The 19,138-nt window shown below is 43.7% G+C and overlaps 3 protein-coding genes and 1 pseudogene across 4 annotated transcripts in view; 2 read left to right on the forward strand and 2 right to left on the reverse strand.

Moving 5' to 3' along the window:
* LOC117971162 (zinc finger protein ZFP2-like) overlaps nt 1-19,138 on the reverse strand; it is an 87,523-nt gene that overhangs the window by 46,988 nt on the left and 21,397 nt on the right. The window lies entirely within an intron of this gene.
* Nucleotides 1-19,138, reverse strand: part of LOC117434113 (zinc finger protein 664-like) — a 78,117-nt gene that overhangs the window by 37,523 nt on the left and 21,456 nt on the right. The gene's annotated exons all lie outside the window — the stretch shown is intronic.
* LOC131709144 (zinc finger protein ZFP2-like) lies at nt 1,418-6,810 on the forward strand. The gene is made up of 3 exons (XM_059011172.1): nt 1,418-1,620; nt 3,941-4,451; nt 4,735-6,810. Exons 1-3 carry the CDS (start codon nt 1,525-1,527, stop codon nt 6,021-6,023), a joined length of 1,896 nt encoding a protein of 631 aa, XP_058867155.1. The 5' UTR covers nt 1,418-1,524; the 3' UTR covers nt 6,024-6,810.
* On the forward strand, nt 10,056-16,247 carry LOC117971165 (zinc finger protein ZFP2-like; annotated as a pseudogene).

Genomic DNA, 19,138 nt, shown 5'->3' on the forward strand with positions numbered 1-19,138 from the left:
AAATAGTTTTAGGAGAAGGAATTTAATCCCGTATTCAGGACATGCAATAATACTACACTTCATTGAGGGGAGCTCTGAACCCCCAGGACTGGGTGCAGCAGCAGCAGCAGCAGGGCTAGTGTAAGTTTGTAACCCTGCTCAAACTCCTGGCTCCTGATCATTTCAATATTAATAATAATACTAGACTTGATTGAGGGGAGCTCTGAACCCCAGGACTGGGTGCAGCAGGGTTAGTAAATGTTTCTAAGCCTGGCTAAAGCCTATAAGGGAGGGGGTAATTTGGCTGTGATTTGCTCCTGGGGGGGGGATACAGACCAGGGAGGTAAATCTGTTTCAAATGATATTGTGACACACTACTGAGTGATTATGATGATGATTATTATTATTATGATTATGTTTTTTTTTTACGGATCTCATTTAAGGATATATGTTCTGAATTGTTTAATTGAGGTTTTAAACCTGCTTTCTTCTCTACATGATGTACTTGTGATGTAAACCCGAGTGACGTGGTTATTTCGCTCGTGTGGGAACATGCAGGAATCTACACAAACACATTAAAAATAAAGACCATGTGACCGGATATCAGGCAGCTCGAGGATCGTTTCTGTCGGTTTTTAAAAACATGTTTGCGAAACCGATTCAAACACGTGTGCAGTTTGAGTGAAGCTACACTGACCAAGTAAACCACACACACACACAGGAAGAAGATCTGCTTGGCACACATTATAAACACTTACAAAAAAAGTGTCGTGTGTCCAGCACGGTCCAGAACAAGCATTGAACCCCAAATGCAAACATACAGACAGGCCGCCGCTGGGATTGTTCAAACAAGAACATAAGAACATAAGAAAGTTTACAAATGTGAGGAGGCCCCATTCAGCCCATCTTGCTCGTTTGGTTGTTAGTAGCTTATTGATCCCAGAAACTCATCAAGCAGCTTCTTGAAGGACCCCAGGGTGTCAGCTTCAACAACATTACTGGGGAGTTGGTTCCAGAGCCTCACAATTCTCTGTGTAAAAAAGTGCCTCCTATTTTCTGTTCTGAATGCCCCTTTATCTAATCTCCACTTGTGACCCCCTGGTCCTTGTTTCTTTTTTCTGGTCAAAGAAGTCCCCTGGGTCGACATTGTCTATACCTTTTAGGATTTTGAATGCTTGAATCAGATCACCGCGTAGTCTTCTTTGTTCAAGACTGAATAGATTCAATTATTTTAGCCTGTCTGCATACGACATGCCTTTTAAACCCAGGATAATTCTGGTTGCTCTTCTTTGCGCTCTTTCTAGAGCAGCAATATTCTTTTTGTAACGAGGTGACCAGAACTGAAATAAAGGCACGACTCCTACAGATCAAATGGGGCTCAAAAGACAGAGAAAGAGCGCCCCCTGCAGTCTGTAGCAGCTTTATAGCAAGGAGAACGACTCCATGCGCACGCCGCTGCGGAATGCAAACGTGTCATGTGACCGGGTCAGGTGATAAGAAGGGATGCAGTGACGTAATAAACAGGGAAGTACGGTTTTTAAAGACATGTGGTGTTTTTTTTTTTTCAGAGAACAACATCAACATCAAAAGCCAGAAGTAGAAAAAGAAAAATACTTACATGCACCAGGTGACGTTAAAAAAGTAAGTTGCATGTTTATTTCAGTTTGGTTGTTTGTGAAGCTCGGGTGTGGCAGACCCAGACTTTGTGAAATGAACACGGCATGGCCGCATCAACAAGACCGATGCAATTTCCTTTCAGCTCAGAGCTGAGACAGAAAAGCCTCTTCCTGCTGCTGTATTCCTGTGAGCCGCGGTGTTTTCAGCTCGGTCAATGCTTTCTGTACCAGCACAGGTATCTGATGCTCTCGCTATAGCGATACTTACAGTCACACCATCGGCTTTTCAGCACCGTCCCTTATTAAATATAAGCAATGAATTGTCGTTTCCGCTGGTATAGCCGGTTTGTACTCGCGCAGGCATGCGACAAAAAACGACCTGAAGTCGATATAGACGTAAGGTAATCAATATATTGTAGCGATGTGTGCTGCGTGTTGTGTTTTGTCTCACCTGAGCGCAGGTGTTGGGTTGTGTTAGAATAACTCGGACTAATCGTAGTAATTTAGACTAATCGTACGAAGAGTTTTAATTTAATGCGTTTTGATGATTTCTGTGATTTGTATAACCTGAATAATGATATTATATGTAGTTTGATGTTAACAATGTATTAGATTTACAATGTTGAACTAACACACTGGAATGTGGCCAAGGGTCAGTAGCCCTGTTTTCAGAGAAGTGCATGAGTCAGCGAGATGAGAATAGGACACTGTCTCAAATGATAAAGATATAGAGAATATTTTGAGACAGCGACAATTCCTCTTTTCTCCCCAGTCACTTAGCTAATATTACGAAATATGGATTGTTATTCTTGTATTAGGGGAATCAACTTTTGTAGGACCTGATAGACACTCTCCCTAGCAACTAAAAATCAACCAATCAGAAAAGTCGGTAGGCAACAGTATCAAGAATACCACAAGGTTGGTTCGAGCTGACTAAGGAAGATAAGAATTACCACAAGTCATGAACTCTGTGCAAAAACTGATTATATAAGGAACTGTTTGACTTAGTGTTTTTTTAGCCTTCTTAGCGATTGCTTCCAGAGTCTGTGTTACTCTGTTGAATGCTCCACTTTGCAAACTAATAAAGTGTAAACTTGCTCCAGCTTGTCTCTGTCTGAATCGTTCCCTCAGCACGGGACCGGTGCCTGCAGCGCTGTATGCAGAGAATTCCACCGCAGGCTGCCGGGGAGCGTGATCGAGTCGTGACCCCAGTGCTTGTGAATGTTGTCCAGTCGTCTTGTATTTTTGTGCCTCGTTGTATTTGTGGGGTCCGATAACGTGTCTTTGTTGTGTCTGTATTGTATGTCTTTGTTGTGTCTAAAGGTTCCGTGTTTTCGCGGGGTTTGGTTTTGTGTGTAACGCGGCTGTGGGCTGTGTTGTTGTGCGCTGACTCTAAACTCAATAATATGAATTCACAGCTGTGTCAAAACCGCACGGAGATATCGGAACACCCTCCACACAGTTTATTAACTTGTGGGGACATTAAACTAAAACTAGAACAGATCGGAAGAGGGCTGTATTGTAAAAAGATCTTCACCTAATTTTAAAAAGAACTCGATACAGTCTGAAAACTTAATGAATAACTAAACTAATATCTACATAAACATGTTATAAAGGCATCGTCGGCTCTCGTGTATCTTGCTTTTTAAACGCACACATATTCACTGTGAATGTGTTTTATTGTCAGACTTTATCGTTTAAAACGCGGTCGGTCTGAAAAGCGGCCGTTATATTTGAATTGTAGGCGAGCTCGAGCGGCAGCGCGAGCCTCCTGGATCAGAGAAGCCGCGCAGCTCGAGCTGAGAGGCGGGGCTTCGGCAGCTCACTCGCACGCCGTGCGTGAGGAGAGAGGACGACAGAAAGAGGCGCGCAAAGACATTTATTATTTATATGAGAGATAAAAATGAGATTGGAGACTGCCAGTGCTTCAGAAATGTTTTCTTGACTAGTTTTGATCCTGTACAGGCCTGCGTAGCGGCTTTATTTTCTATTTTTATTTTGTCCTGTGGATACTCTGTAGCTCGCCGAAACCGGTCTCTACACAGGTTAGTCAGATAAAATCATCTGGTATTATAAACATATTATAAGAAATTCTGTCCCTTCAATAGTTGTTAATCGTAATCGATTTTGTTCTTACTTAACACTGACTTTATTGAATTTTATACCTGCTCTTATCTGTAATGTGATATTTTGTAGCAACTGTAAGTCGCCCTGGATCAGGGCGTGTGCTAAGAAATAAATAATAATAGTAAAGCCACCCCTGCTATTCAGGCCAGATTTTGTCGCCCTCTAGAATCGCCTTTAGTCGCACTGTATTTAAATAAATAAATGCTTTTCTTTTCCAGCAGCTGCTAAACAGAATCCCGTGTGCTGCCATGGACAGTGTGAAGATGGAGTCTGTCCAGATTAAAGAGGAGTTCCCTGAACTTGAACTTGTCCCCATTAGAGTGGAGTTCTCTGGGCTGGCTTCTCTCCCCATTAAACAGGAGATCTGTGAGATGCAATGTGACAGCAGTCAACCAGAGGTCTCTGAGATTAAAGCTGAGCACAATGAATTGGGGATCCCCCAGACAGAAGAACCCCTTCCTGTGAAACAAGAAGAGGTGCTGGAAACTGTCCTTATTAAACGGGAGCCCCCTGAAGTAGAGTTTGACCACATGGAACCAGGGAAGGAAGAATCCGAGGACTTCAAACCAAACATCCCTGAGCTGGAGCCTGTACGCCTGCGGGAGTGTAGCGTGGTGCTGGAGAGAATCTGCATGAGAGAGCAAGGCGCTGGAGAGGAAGGCTCTCCCAACAGCACACAAGGAGGTGGAAAGAAAGACGGGCGCTCCCATTCAGAATGCAGTCTAGCAGGTGAGTGACTCCCAGTAGCTGTGACATTGTCATTCTAGATTGCGTGAGAACTTTGAAGGCAGATTTTGATCCCAGGACTCGGTTTCACCAGCATCAGTCTATACTGACTGATTTTACACATGAAGTAAAGGCTTTCAGTTTAACTTTGTGTTTTTAAGCTGGTGTAACCCAGTGCAAGCCTCACAGCTGAAATTCACATGCTTGAATCCACTCCACCACCCAGCCACATGCCCGAAGCCTACAAGCAGTCCCTCTTACTTTCTTTACTGTTCATATTTTCCAGGTTCCAGTCCAGCAGCTAAAGCGAGGGCGGGCGCTGGAGAATATCCTGACTGTGGGAAAGGTTTCACCCAGTTAAGGCATTTTAAAACACACCAGCGAACTGACACAGGAAAGAAACCGTATCGCTGCTCTGACTGTGGGAAGAGTTTCAGTCAGTCCTCCAACCTTGTTAGACACCAGCGAACTCACACAGGAGAGAAACCGTATTGCTGCTCTGACTGTGGGAAGAGTTTCAGTCAGTCAGGAGACCTGAAAAAACACCAGCAAACTCACACAGGAAAGAAACCTCATCGCTGCTCTGACTGTGGGAAGAGTTTCAGTCGGTCAGACAGCCTTGTTTCACACCAGCGAACTCACACAGGAGAGAAACCTTATCGCTGCTCTGACTGTGGGAAGAGTTTCACTCGTACAGGACACCTTTTTTCACACCAGCGAACTCACACAGGAGAGAAACCGTATCGCTGTTCTGACTGTGGGAAGAGTTTTAATCAGTCAGGCAACCTTGTTACACACCAGCGAACTCACACAGGAGAGAAACCGTATCCCTGCTCTGACTGTGGGAAGAGTTTCAGTAGGGTAGACCACCTTGTTTTACACCAGCGAACTCACACAGGAGAGAAACCGTATCGCTGCTCTGACTGTGGGAAGAGGTTCAATCGGTCAGAAAACCTTGTTACACACCAGCGAACTCACACAGGAGAGAAACCGTATCCCTGCTCTGACTGTGGGAAGAGTTTCAGTAGGGTAAACCACCTTGAAACACACCAGCGAACTCACACAGGAGAGAAACCGTATCACTGCACTACATGCAGGAAGAGTTTCAATAACCCAGGATCCCTGAAAACACACCAGCGAACTCACACAGGAGAGAAACCGTATCACTGCACTACATGCAGGAAGAGTTTCAATAACCCAGGATCTCTGAAAACACACCAGCGAACTCACACAGGAGAGAAACCGTATCGCTGCTCTGACTGTGGGAAGAGTTTCAGTCAGTCGGGCAGCCTTGAAACACACAAGCGAACTCACTCAGGAGAGAAACCGTATCGCTGCTCTGACTGTGGGAAGAGTTTCACTCGGTCAGGACATCTTGTTTTACACCAGCGAATTCACACAGGAGAGAAACCGTATTGCTGTGCCGACTGTGGAAAGAGTTTCCGTCACTCAGTAACCCTGAGAAAACACCAGCGAAGTCGCACAGGACAGAAACTGTATCGCTGCTCTGACTGTGGGAAGAGTTTCTGTTTTAAACAAGGCCTTCAAAAACACCAGCGGACTTTTCACTCATGAGGGAAAAAAAACGTTAACCTTGCATTATGAATCCCTGTGCAATTACTGTTCTGTGCATCACTCTTAAGAGCATGCATTTTCAATGGTAAAAATGCTCTTCAACTCTCTTGCACTGTGATTGTGTCAGAAAGTGGGCGGAGACGCGGACACGAGAAAGGCTTCTCTGCTGTCAGTTTAACTCCGGCTGTTAATGCAGTCAGTGCCTGAGAGCGGGAATATGCAGAATGGAAACTATTCTGCACCTCATCTGATGGACGAGTCAGGAGAAATCGATAACTCAGTGTGGGGAATGAGTTTCAGGGTTTAGCATTTCAACTTCATTCACTTGAAAATAAATGAATTGATGAGAACGAGTATCCTGACCCCGGTATGTAGCATCCCAGAGACAAGACTGCACCGTCCTTACTGGACAACCGCCTGGAGGGTTTGTCTTGTAAATTCATCACGATTCTAAATCTAATGAAAACTGATAGTGTCCCCATGACTGCATTATGACAGGGGTGACTGAATACTGCGTGGCGTGTAGCTTTGCAATGTGCATTGTCCATGCTTGTGTTTGTGCTGCTCTTGTAAACTGCCCTGAGTAATAGCAGTGTTGCAAGCACGTGTACGGAGCTTGGGTACAGAAAGGCAGACCGGTTTCATCTCTGGCTCTTTCTTGCTCTTTTGTAGTATTTTACACTCTCTGACAAATTCCAAATGAAAATGTAGCTTAACTATGACTATTAATGGATTAAGCTTTCATTACAGAGCACAAAGTAATATAAAATGCAGTGTGGTAATGGAAGTAAGTGTGTGTGTGTCTCTCAGTGTGTGAGAGTAAGTGTGTGAGACTGTAAGTGTGTGTGTGTGTGTGTGTGTGAGTGTGTGTGTGTGAGAGTGTGTCTCAGTGTGTGAGACTGTAAGTGTGTGTGTGTGTGTGTGTGTGAGTGTGTCTCAGTGTGTGAGAATGTAAGTGTGTGTGTGTGTCTCTCTCTCTGAGTGTGTGGTGTGGTGGTGGGGGGATCTATATATTTTTCAGAGGATTTATTTACATTTTAATAAAGATAAATAAATACCGGTGCTAAAGATGCTTTGACACAAAACCTTTTTTTTTTTTTTTTTCAGTCCTGAGGCAATGCTACTGTGTTGTTACTGAAACTCGATTTTGAGTCCTGTGTTTATTTTGTATTTCTGTTCAGCATTAATGCTGATTAGTGTGTGGTTTTAACATATTTAGTTTATGTGAAGGGACCAGCAAAAAGCATTCATTTTCTGAGGAGTGTACGGCACGGCTTACTGCCAGTACTGCATTCATATCTGCTGCTCCCACACCCGTCACTCAGCACACTGTGTGTATTCATAAACAAAGGGCAGCTTTATTTTTCTATCCTGTTCAGAGTTTTACAGAGGGGGGGGGGGGAGTTTAGTTTGATTTATCCACTGCTGCCAATTTTCTCTGAGCCGTTTCTGCATAGAATTCCTCCTGCTATCAATTATAAGATAGCGCCAAAACCAGGCCAATATATTAACAAGGGAACCGAGTACTTTATACAAGATGACGGATCTGCTTACGCTTCAGCGAACTGAAACGAGATGTGTGAATACGGGTGAGTCTGTGGTTTCATACGCAGTGGTGTGTGAGATTATTACGCTCAGACCGGGACCTTGTTAAAAAGCTGTGTTCTGAGGAAATGTGCGTGATCCGAGTCCTAATGAGACGGTGCAATTAAACCTGCTGTGTGCTGATTTCACGATGTGATTAATATAAAGCAGGATCCTAAACCATGCTGAAGAAAGACTGGAACGCTGCGCCGCTCTGTATCAGCAGGATTTGCAAGCAATCTGCATTGCAATCCCGGTCTGCGTTGCTTGCTGTTCTCTCAGTGTTGTAAAGTATTCGTATTAAACTCTTGTATTGAGTGTATCATTCTGCAGGAACACGCTCCAGAAACTCACGCTAGGGAGCCACATGACAGAGGGAAAGCACACTTTCATTCACTGAGGTATTGTAGTTCCCTCCCGATGGTTGATGGGTATTGTAGTTCCCTCCCGATGGTTGATGGGTATTGTAGTTCCCTCCCGATGGTTGATGGGTATTGTAGTTCCCTCCCGGTGGTTGATGGGTATTGTAGTTCCAAAAGAAGGGGGAGAAGCAGGTGAATTTGTCTGAAAGATTTCACTGATAGAGGCTTCTCCACATTCTGCTTTTTATCGCAGAAGACGCGCTCTGTGGGGCGGGAGTGGGGTGTAGATTCGCTACTATCTGTCGCGGTCCTCACAATATCAAACGGTAACAAGATATTAATGTTAAATATCAAATTACTTATTCCTATTGTTCTCTACTGACTGTGAAAAATAGTTTGCTGATTTCCTGTCAGTACTCTCTGCTAAGCACAGGGGGGGGGGGGGGTGATTTTAATATACATGTTGATAATGAATCTTGTTCAGTGTGTGGTGTTTTGAAATCTTTTGGATTATTTTAGATTACAGCCAGATGAAAAGGGAAGGTCGTAGATTGGGACGCAGGTGGAGGACTACAAAACTGATTCTCCATTTTGATATCTGGAAAACAGCATCAAGTCCATTTCAATAACGCTCCGAGGGCAGCCAGGGGCTCCTTTTTTTCTTTTCTTTCTTTCTGCAGTATTATTAATGCAAATTAATGTGAATACAAGCTGCTGATCAGCTGATATCTCCTAACCTTTTCTGTATCAAAAAAATAAATAAATAAAAATTTAAAAAGCAGATTTATTTTAAGTATGTTATTAAATAAATAGATTTGTATTAGTTTTGTGTGTGTTGTCAGAAGAAATAGTTTTAGGAGAAGGAATTTAATCCCGTATTCAGGACATGCAATAATACTACACTTCATTGAGGGGAGCTCTGAACCCCCAGGACTGGGTGCAGCAGCAGCAGCAGGGCTAGTGTTAGTTTGTAACCCTGCTCAAACTCCTGGCTCCTGATCATTTCAATATTAATAATAATACTAGACTTGATTGAGGGGAGCTCTGAACCCCAGGACTGGGTGCAGCAGGGTTAGTAAATGTTTCTAAGCCTGGCTAAAGCCTATAAGGGAGGGGGTAATTTGGCTGTGATTTGCTCCTGGGGGGGGGGATACAGACCAGGGAGGTAAATCTGTTTCAAATGATATTGTGACACACTACTGAGTGATTATGATGATGATTATGATGATGATTATTATTATTATGATTATGTTTTTTTTTTACGGATCTCATTTAAGGATATATGTTCTGAATTGTTTAATTGAGGTTTTAAACCTGCTTTCTTCTCTACATGATGTACTTGTGATGTAAACCCGAGTGACGTGGTTATTTCGCTCGTGTGGGAACATGCAGGAATCTACACAAACACATTAAAAATAAAGCCCATGTGACCGGATATCAGCCAGCTCGAGGATCGTTTCTGTCGGTTTTTAAAAACATGTTTGCGAAACCGATTCAAACACGTGTGCAGTTTGAGTGAAGCTACACTGACAAAGACACTCGAGTCGATCAGCTGATCGAAAAAGTAAAAATTGTAAAAGAAAACAAACAAAAAATATACTAGACACACACAGGAAGAGGATCTGCTTGGCACGCATTATAAACACTTACAAAAAAAGTGTCGTGTGTCCAGCACGGTCGAGAACAAGCATTGAACCCCAAATGCAAACATACAGACAGGCCGCCGCTGGGATTGTTCAAACAAGAACATAAGAGAATAAGAAAGTTTACAAACGAGAGGAGGCCCCATTCAGCCCATCTTGCTGGTTTGGTTGTTAGTAGCTTATTGATCCCAGAATCTCATCAGCAGCTTCTTGAAGGATCCCAGGGTGTCAGCTTCAACAACATTACTGGGGAGTTGGTTCCAGAGCCTCACAATTCTCTGTGTAAAAAAAGTGCCTCCTATTTTCTGTTCTGAATGCCCCTTTATCTAATCTCCACTTGTGACCCCCTGGTCCTTGTTTCTTTTTTCAGGTCAAAGTCGTCCCCTGGGTCGACATTGTCTATACCTTTGAGGATTTTGAATGCTTGAATCAGATCACCGCGTAGTCTTCTTTGTTCAAGACTGAACAGATTCAATTCTTTTAGCCTGTCTGCATACGACATGCCTTTTAAACCCGGGATAATTCTGGTCGCTCTTCTTTGCGCTCTTTCTAGAGCAGCAATATTCTTTTTTGTAACGAGGTGACCAGAACTGAAATAAAGGCACGACTCCTACAGATCAAATGGGGGCTCAAAAGACAGAGAAAGAGCGCCCCCTGCAGTCTGTAGCAGCTTTATAGCAAGGAGACCGACTCCATGCGCACGCCGCTGCGGAATGCAAACGTGTCATGTGACCGGGTCAGGTGATAAGAAGGGATGCAGTGACGTAATAAACAGGGAAGTACGGTTTTTAAAGACATGTGGTGTTTTTTTTTTTCAGAGAACAACATCAACATCAAAAGCCAGAAGTAGAAAAAGAAAAATACTTACATGCACCAGGTGACGTTAAAAAAAGTAAGTTGCATGTTTATTTCAGTTTGGTTGTTTGTGAAGCTCGGGTGTGGCAGACCCAGACTTTGTGAAATGAACACGGCATGGCCGCATCAACAAGACCGATGCAATTTCCTTTCAGCTCAGAGCTGAGACAGAAAAGCCTCTTCCTGCTGCTGTATTCCTGTGAGCCGCGGTGTTTTCAGCTCGGTCAATGCTTTCTGTACCAGCACAGGTATCTGATGCTCTCGCTATAGCGATACTTACAGTCACGCCAGAGGCTTTTCAGCACCGTCCCTTATTAAATATAAGCAATGAATTGGCGTTTCCGCTGGTATAGCCGGTTTGTACTAGCGCAGGCATGCGATAAAAAACGACCTGAAGTCGATATAGACGTAAGGTAATCAATATATTGTAGCGATGTGTGCTGCGTGTTGTGTTTTGTCTCACCTGAGCGCAGGTGTGGGGTTGTGTTAGAATAACTCGGACTAATCGTAGTAATTTAGATTAATCGTACGAAGAGTTTTAATTTAATGCGTTTTGATGATTTCTGTGATTTGTATAACCTGAATAATGATATTATATGTAGTTTGATGTTATGTGTATTAGATTTACAATGTTGAACTAACACACTGGAATGTGGCCAAGGGTCAGTAGCCCTGTTTTCAGAGAAGTGCATGAGTCAGCGAGATGAGAATAGGACACTGTCTCAAATGATAAAGATATAGAGAATATTTTGAGACAGCGACAATTCCTCTTTTCTCCCCAGTCACTTAGCTAATATTACGAAATATGGATTGTTATTCTTGTATTAGGGGAATCAACTTTTGTAGGACCTGATAGACACTCTCCCTAGCAACTAAAAAATCAACCAATCAGAAAAGTCGGTAGGCAACAGTATCAAGAATACCACAAGGTTGGTTCGAGCTGACTAAGGAAGATAAGAATTACCACAAGTCATGAACTCTGTGCAAAAACTGATTATATAAGGAACTGTTTGACTTGGTGTATTCTGAGCCTTCTTAGCGATTGCTTGCAGAGTCTGTGTTACTCTGTTCAATGCTTGCTCCAGTTTGCAAACTAATAAAATGTAAACTTGCTCCAACTTGTCTCTGTCTGAATCGTTCCCTCAGCACGGGACCGGTGCCTGCAGCGCTGTATGCAGAGAATTCCACCGCAGGGTGCCGGGGAGCGTGATCGAGTCGTGACCCCGGTGCTTGTGAATGTTGTCCAGTCGTCTTGTATTTGTGTGCCTCGTTGTATTTGTGGGGTCCGATAACGTGTCTTTGTTGTGTCTGTATTGTATGTCTTTGTTGTGTCTAAAGGTTTCGTGTTTTCGCGGGGTTTGGTTTTGTGTGTAACGCGGCTGTGGGCTGTGTTGTTGTGCGCTGACTCTAAACTCAACAATATGAATTCACAGCTGTGTCAAAACCGCACGGAGATATCGGAACACCCTCCACACAGTTTATTAACTTGTGGTGACATTAAACTAAAACTACAACAGATCGGAAGAGGGCTTTATTGTAAAAAGATCTTCACCTAATTTTAAAAAGAACTCGATACAGTCTGAAAACTTAATGAATAACCAAACTAATCTCTACATAAACATGTTATAAAGACATCGTCGGCTGTCGTGTATCTTGCTTTTTAAACGCACACATATTCAGTGTGAATGTGTTTTATTGTCAGACTTTATCGTTTAAAACGCGTTCGGTCTGAAAAGCGGCCGTTATATTTGAATTGTAGGCGAGCTCGAGCGGCAGCGCGAGCCTCCTGGATCAGAGAAGCCGCGCAGCTCGAGCTGAGAGGCGGGGCTTCGGCAGCTCACTCGCACGCCGTGCGTGAGGAGAGAGGACGACAGAAAGAGGCGCGCAAAGACATTTATTATTTATATGAGAGATAAAAATGAGATTGGAGACTGCCAGTGCTTCAGAAATGTTTTCTTGAATAGTTTTGATCCTGTACAGACCTGCGTAGCGGCTTTATTTTCTATTTTTATTTTGTCTTGTGGATACTCTGTAGCTCGACGCTGCGTCCTTTGAAAGCCTCTTCCCAGCCAGAGACGCCAACTTCAACTCGACAACTTTCATCCTTCATTCTTCAAACCGGACTCTACAGGTTAGACATATTCAATCTATGCTATTGCATATTGTATTATAAACGTAAATGTTAGAACATGTTGCACAAAAGAAATCCACAATGAATAATATATGGAATGGATACACTGTGTAAACCTACTCAACAGATAAAATCCTCTGGTATTACAAACTTACTATAAGAAATTATATGTCCCTTCAATATTATGATTATTATTTGCTTATTTAGCAGACGCCTTTATCCAAGGCGACTTACAGAGACTCGGGTGTGTGAACTATGCATCAGCTGCAGAGTCACTTACAACTACGTCTCACCCGAAAGACGGAGCACAAGGAGGTGAAGTGACTTGCTCAGGGTCACACACAGTGAGTCAGTGGCTGAGGTGAGATTTGAACCGGGAACCTCCTGGTTACAAGCCCTTTTCTTTAACCACTGGACCACACAACCTCCAATAGTAAAGCCTGTGGTGGGAAAATTATTCTTTGCTTTCTGTTTATTCTCTTATGTCTGAGGTGCCAATACGATAAGTAGAAAAAGAGTTATCAAGTAAAAGGTGTTTTGCTTTTATAAGTATTAAAAATTTTATATAGAAATAAAATGTAAAGATGTGTTTGTGGTTTCAGCAGACGAGACTTGTGGGAGCTCGCATATTCAGCTGATGTCGCGTCAGCCATGTAAGGACCAATCAGTATGTTTGTAAAGGACCAACTTCCCATAGCAACTGACTCAACAAATCAGTAACCAGTAGAAGTAGTTGGTAAACAAAACTCTAGATAAACCACAAGTCTAGTCTGGCTGCCTGCAGGTGTTGAAGCAGGATGCCTGCATGCGTTTAACTAGCTGATATATGACAAAAGTCACCTACGCTCAGAACAACTGCCTTTATAAGGGGAAGATCGAAATAGAAGATTAGAGCTTCTTTGCGATTCCTTGCAGAGCCTGTGTTGCTCTGTTGAAACTCCAGTCTGCAGACTTAATAAAAGCTTTTGTTTTACTACACTTTGTCTGTAAGGCCTGAGTCTCTGTTATAGGGTCTGGAAACGAAACTTCCACCACAAGTGTTAGAACATGTTGCACAAAAGAAATCCACAATGAATAATATATGGAATGGATACACTGTGTAAACCTACTCAACAGATAAAATCCTCTGGTATTACAAACTTACTATAAGAAATGATATGTCCCTTCAATAGTAAAGCCACTCTTGCTATTCAGGCCAGATTTCGTCGCCCTCTAGAATCGCCTTTAGTAGCACTGTATTGAAATAAATAAATGCTTTTCTTTTCCAGCAGCTGCTAAACAGAATCCCGTGTGCTGCCATGGACAGTGTGAAGATGGAGTCTGTCCAGATTAAAGAGGAGTTCCCTGAACTTGAACTTGTCCCCATTAGAGTGGAGTTCTTTGGGCTGGCTTCCCTCCCCATTAAACAGGAGCTCTGTGAGATGCAATGTGACAGCAGCCAGCCAGAGGTCTCTGAGATTAAAGCAGAGCACAATGAATTGGAGATCCCCCAGACAGAAGAACCCCTTCCTGTGAAACAAGAAGAGGTGCTGGAAACTGTCCTTATTAAACGGGAGCCTCCTGAAGTAGAGTTTGAGCACATGGAACCAGGGAAGGAAGAATCTGAGGACTTCAAACCAAACATCCCTGAGCTGGAGCCTGTACGCCTGCGGGAGTGTAGCGTGGTGCTGGAGAGAATCTGCGTGAGAGAGCAAGGCGCTGGAGAGGAAGGCTCTCCCAACAGCACGCAAGGAGGTGGAAAGGAAGACGGGCGCTCCCATTCAGAATGCAGTCTAGCAGGTGAGTGACTCCCAGTAGCTGTGACATTGTCATTCTAGATTGCGTGATATCCACAGTGTGCTTGAGAGGGAGGGAGGGAGCATGTAGGTTACGTTACTATCGGTTTGTTTGTAATTGCAACATGTGTTGGAGGAAATAGACCTGAAACATTACAGGAGAACTTTGAAGGCAGATTTTGATCCCAGGACTCGGTTTCACCAGCATCAGTCTTTACTGACTCTGCTTTTACACATAAAGTAAAGGCTTTCAGTTTAACTTTGTGTTTTTAAGCTGGTGTAACCCAGTGCAAGCCTCACAGCTGAAATTCACATGCTTGAGTCCACTCCACCACCCAGCCACATGCCCGAAGCCTACAAGCAGTCCCTCTTACTTTCTTTACTGTTCATATTTTCCAGGTTTCAGTCCAGCAGCTAAAGCGAGGGCGGGCGCTGGAGAATATCCTGACTGTGGGAAAGGTTTCACCCAGTTAAGAACTTTTAAAACACACCAGAGAACTCGCACAGGAAAGAAACCGTATCGCTGCTCTGACTGTGGGAAGAGTTTCAGTCAGTCAGGCAACCTTGAAACACACCAGCGAACTCACACAGGAGAGAAACCGTATCGCTGCTCTGACTGTGGGAAGAGTTTCAGTAGGGTAGACCACCTTGTTTTACACCAGCGAACTCACACAGGAGAGAAACCGCATCGCTGCTCTCACTGTGGGAAGAGTTTCAGTAGGGTAGGCTACCTTGTTTCACACCAGCGAACTCACACAGGAGAGAAACCGTATCGCTGCTCTGACTGTGGGAAGCGTTTCAGTCGGTCAGACAGCCTTGTTTCACACCAGCGAATTCATACAGGAGAGAAACCTTATCGCTGCTCTGACTGTGGGAAGAGTTTCACTCAGTTAGGACACCTTTTTTCACACCAGCGAACTCACACAGGAGAGAAACCGCATCGCTGCTCTGACTGTGGGAAGAGTTTCAGTAGGGTAGACCAGCTTGTTTTACACCAGCGAACTCACACAGGAGAGAAACCGTATCGCTGCTCTGACTGTGGGAAGAGGTTCAGTCGGTCAGACAACCTTGTTACACACCAGCGAACTCACACAGGAGAGAAACCGTATCGCTGCTCTGACTGTGGGAAGAGTTTCATTCAGTCAGGCAACCTTGAAGCACACCAGCGAACTCACACAGGAGCGAAACCGTATCGCTGCTCTGACTGTGGGAAGTGTTTCAGTCAGTCCTGCAGCCTTGTTTCACACCAGCGAACTCATACAGGAGAGAAACTGCATCGGTGCTCTGACTGTGGGAAGAGTTTCAGTAGGGTAGACAACCTTGTTTCACACCAGCGAACTCACACAGGAAAGAAACCGTATCGCTGCTCTGACTGTGGGAAGAGGTTCAGTCAGTCAGGAGACCTGAAAACCCACCAGCGAACTCGCACAGGACAGAAACTGTATCGCTGCTCTGACTGTGGTTAGAGTTTCTGTTTTAAACAAGGCCTTCAAAAACACCAGCTGACTTTTCACTCATGAGGGAAAAAAACCGTTAACCTTGCATTATGAATCCCTGTGCAATTACTGTTCTGTGCATCACTCTTAAGAGCATGCATTTTAAATGGTCAAAATGCTCTTCAGCTCTCTTGCACTGTGATTGTGTCAGAAAGTGGGCGGAGACGCGGACACGAGAAAGGCTTCTCTGCTGTCAGTTTAACTCTGGCTGTCAATGCAGTCAGTGCCTGGGAGCGGGAATATGCAGAAAGGAAACTATTCTGCACCTCATCTGATGGACGAGTCAGGAGACATCGATAACTCAGTGTGGGGAATGAGTTTCAGGGTTTAGCATTTAAACTGCATAGACTTGAAAATAAATGAATTGATGAGAACGAGTATCCTGACCCCGGACTGTAAGTGTGTGTGTCTCTGTGTGTGTGTGTGTGTGTGTGTGTGTGTGTGTGTGAGACTGTAAGTGTGTGTGTCTCTGTGTGTGAGAGTGTGTCTCAGTGTGTGAGACTGTAAGTGTGTGTGTCTCTGTGTGTGAGAGTGTGTCTCTGTGTGAGAATGTAAGTGTGTGTCTCTGTGTGTGAGAGTGTGTCTCAGTGTGTGAGAATGTAAGTGTGTGTGTCTGTGTGTGAGAGTGTGTCTCAGTGTGTGAGAATGTAAGTGTGTGTGTCTGTGTGTGAGAGTGTGTCTCAGTGTGTGAGAATGTAAGTGTGTGTGTCTGTGTGTGAGAGTGTGTCTCAGTGTGTGAGACTGTAAGTGTGTGTGTCTCTGTGTGTGAGAGTGTGTCTCAGTGTGTGAGAATGTAAGTGTGTGTGTCTGTGTGTGAGAGTGTGTCTCAGTGTGTGAGAATGTAAGTGTGTGTGTGTGTGTCTGTGTCTCTGTGTGTGAGAATGTAAGTGTGTGTGTGTCTCTGTGTGTGTGTGAGAGTGTGTCTCAGTGTGTGAGAATGTAAGTGTGTGTTTCTCTCTCTCTCTGAGTGTGTGGTGTGGTGGGGGGGGGATCTATATATTTTTCAGAGGATTTATTTACTTTTTAATATAGATAAATAAATACCAGTGCTAAAGATGCTTTGACACAAAACCTTTTTTTTTTTTTTTTCAGTCCTGAGGAAATGCTACTGTGTTGTTACTGAAACTCGATTTTGAGTCCTGTGTTTATTTTGTATTTCTGTTCAGCATTAATGCTGATTAGTGTGTGGTTTTAACATATTTAGTTTATGTGAAGGGACCAGCAAAAAGCATTCATTTTCTGAGGAGTGTACGGCACGGCTTACTGCCAGTACTGCATTCATATCTGCTGCTCCCACCCCCGTCACTCAGCACACTGTGTGTATTCATAAACAAAGGGCAGCTTTATTTTTCTATCCTGTTCAGAGTTTTACAGAGGGGGGGGGAGTTTAGTTTGATTTATCCACTGCTGCCAATTTACTCTGAGCCGTTTCTGCATAGAATTCCTCCTGCTATCAATTATAAGATAGCGCCAAAACCAGGCCAATATATTAACAAGGGAACCGAGTACTTTATACAAGATGACGGATCTGCTTACGCTTCAGCGAACTGAAACGAGATGTGTGAATACGGGTGAGTCTGTGGTTTCATACGCAGTGCTGTGTGAGATTATTACGCTCAGACCGGGACCTTGTTAAAAAGCTGTGTTCTGAGGAAATGTGCGTGATCCGAGTCCTAATGAGACGGCGCAATTAAACCTGCTGTGTGCTGATTGCACGATTTGATTAATATAAAGCAGGATCCTAAACCATGCTGAAGAAAGACTGGAACGCTGCGCCGCTCTGTATCAGCAGGATTTGCAAGCAATCTGCATTGCAATCCCGGTCTGCGTTGCTTGCTGTTCTCTCAGTGTTGTAAAGTATTGGTATTAAACTCTTGTATTGAGTGTATCATTCTGCAGGAACACGCTCCAGAAACTCACGCTAGGGAGCCACATGACAGAGGGAAAGCACACTTTCATTCACTGAGGTATTGTAGGAAAACAGCATCAAGTCCATTTCAGTAACGCTCCGAGGGCAGCCAGGGGCTCCTTTTATTCTTTTCTTTCTTTCTGCAGTATTATTAATGCAAATTAATGTGAATACAAGCTGCTGATCAGCTGATATCTCCTAACCTTTTCTGTATCAAAAAAATAAATAACTAAAAATTTAAAAAGCAGATTTATTTTAAGTATGTTATTAAATAAATAGATTTGTATTAGTTCTGTGTGTGTTGTCAGAAGAAATCGTTTTAGGAGAAGGAATTTAATCCCGTATTTAGGACATGCAATAATAACAGACTTCATTGAGGAGAACGCTGAACCCCAGGACTGGGTGCAGCAGCAGCAGCAGCAGGGCTAGTGTGAGTTTGTAACCCTGCTCAAACTCCTGGCTCCTGATCATTTCAATATTAATAATAATAATACTAGACTTCATTGAGGGGAGCTCTGAACCCCAGGACTGGGTGCAGCAGCAGCAGGGCTAGTGTGAGTTTCTAACCCTGCTCAAACTCCTGGCTCCTGATCATTTCAATATTAATAATAATACTAGACTTCAGTGAGGGGAGCTCTGAACCCCAGGACTGGGTGCAGCAGCAGCAGGGCTAGTGTGAGTTTGTAACCCTGCTCAAACTCCTGGCTCCTGATCATTTCAATATTAATAATAATACTAGACTTCAGTGAGGGGAGCTCTGAACCCCAGGACTGGGTGCAGCAGCAGCAGGGCTAGTGTGAGTTTCTAACCCTGCTCAAACTCCTGGCTCCTGATCATTTCAATATTAATAATAATAATACTAGACTTCATTGAGGGGAGCTCTGAACCCCAGGACTGGGTGCAGCAGCAGCAGCAGCAGGGCTAGTGTGAGTTTCTAACCCTGCTCAAACTCCTGGCTCCTGATCATTTCAATAATAATAATAATAATAATAATAATAGACTTCATTGACGGGAGTTCTGAAACATTAAAATTCGCCTACTCGGATATTCAATGGGGGGGGGGGGAAAAGGTACAAATTATAATTTTGAAAAACTACAAATCCCATCGGCCATCTGGGCACGTAGCTGCTGACGTCGATGACAATTAACGGAACGACCAAAAAAAAAAAAAAATGGAGTCTGAGCGCTGGTGTTGCTGCGGCGGCCCGTCCGCTTTTTAAGTTGAAGGCCGAAAAAAAAAAAGTATTTAAAAACAATAATAAAAAAAATAATACCGTTCGTTAAACAGCGCCGTAAAGAAAGGGTGCGTTTGAAATAACAACACGGAAAACAAAGGCGCGGCCGCAACAAAACTCATGTA

Source organism: Acipenser ruthenus, chromosome 41 (genome assembly GCF_902713425.1).
Source record: "Acipenser ruthenus chromosome 41, fAciRut3.2 maternal haplotype, whole genome shotgun sequence".
Taxonomy (NCBI): domain Eukaryota; kingdom Metazoa; phylum Chordata; class Actinopteri; order Acipenseriformes; family Acipenseridae; genus Acipenser; species Acipenser ruthenus.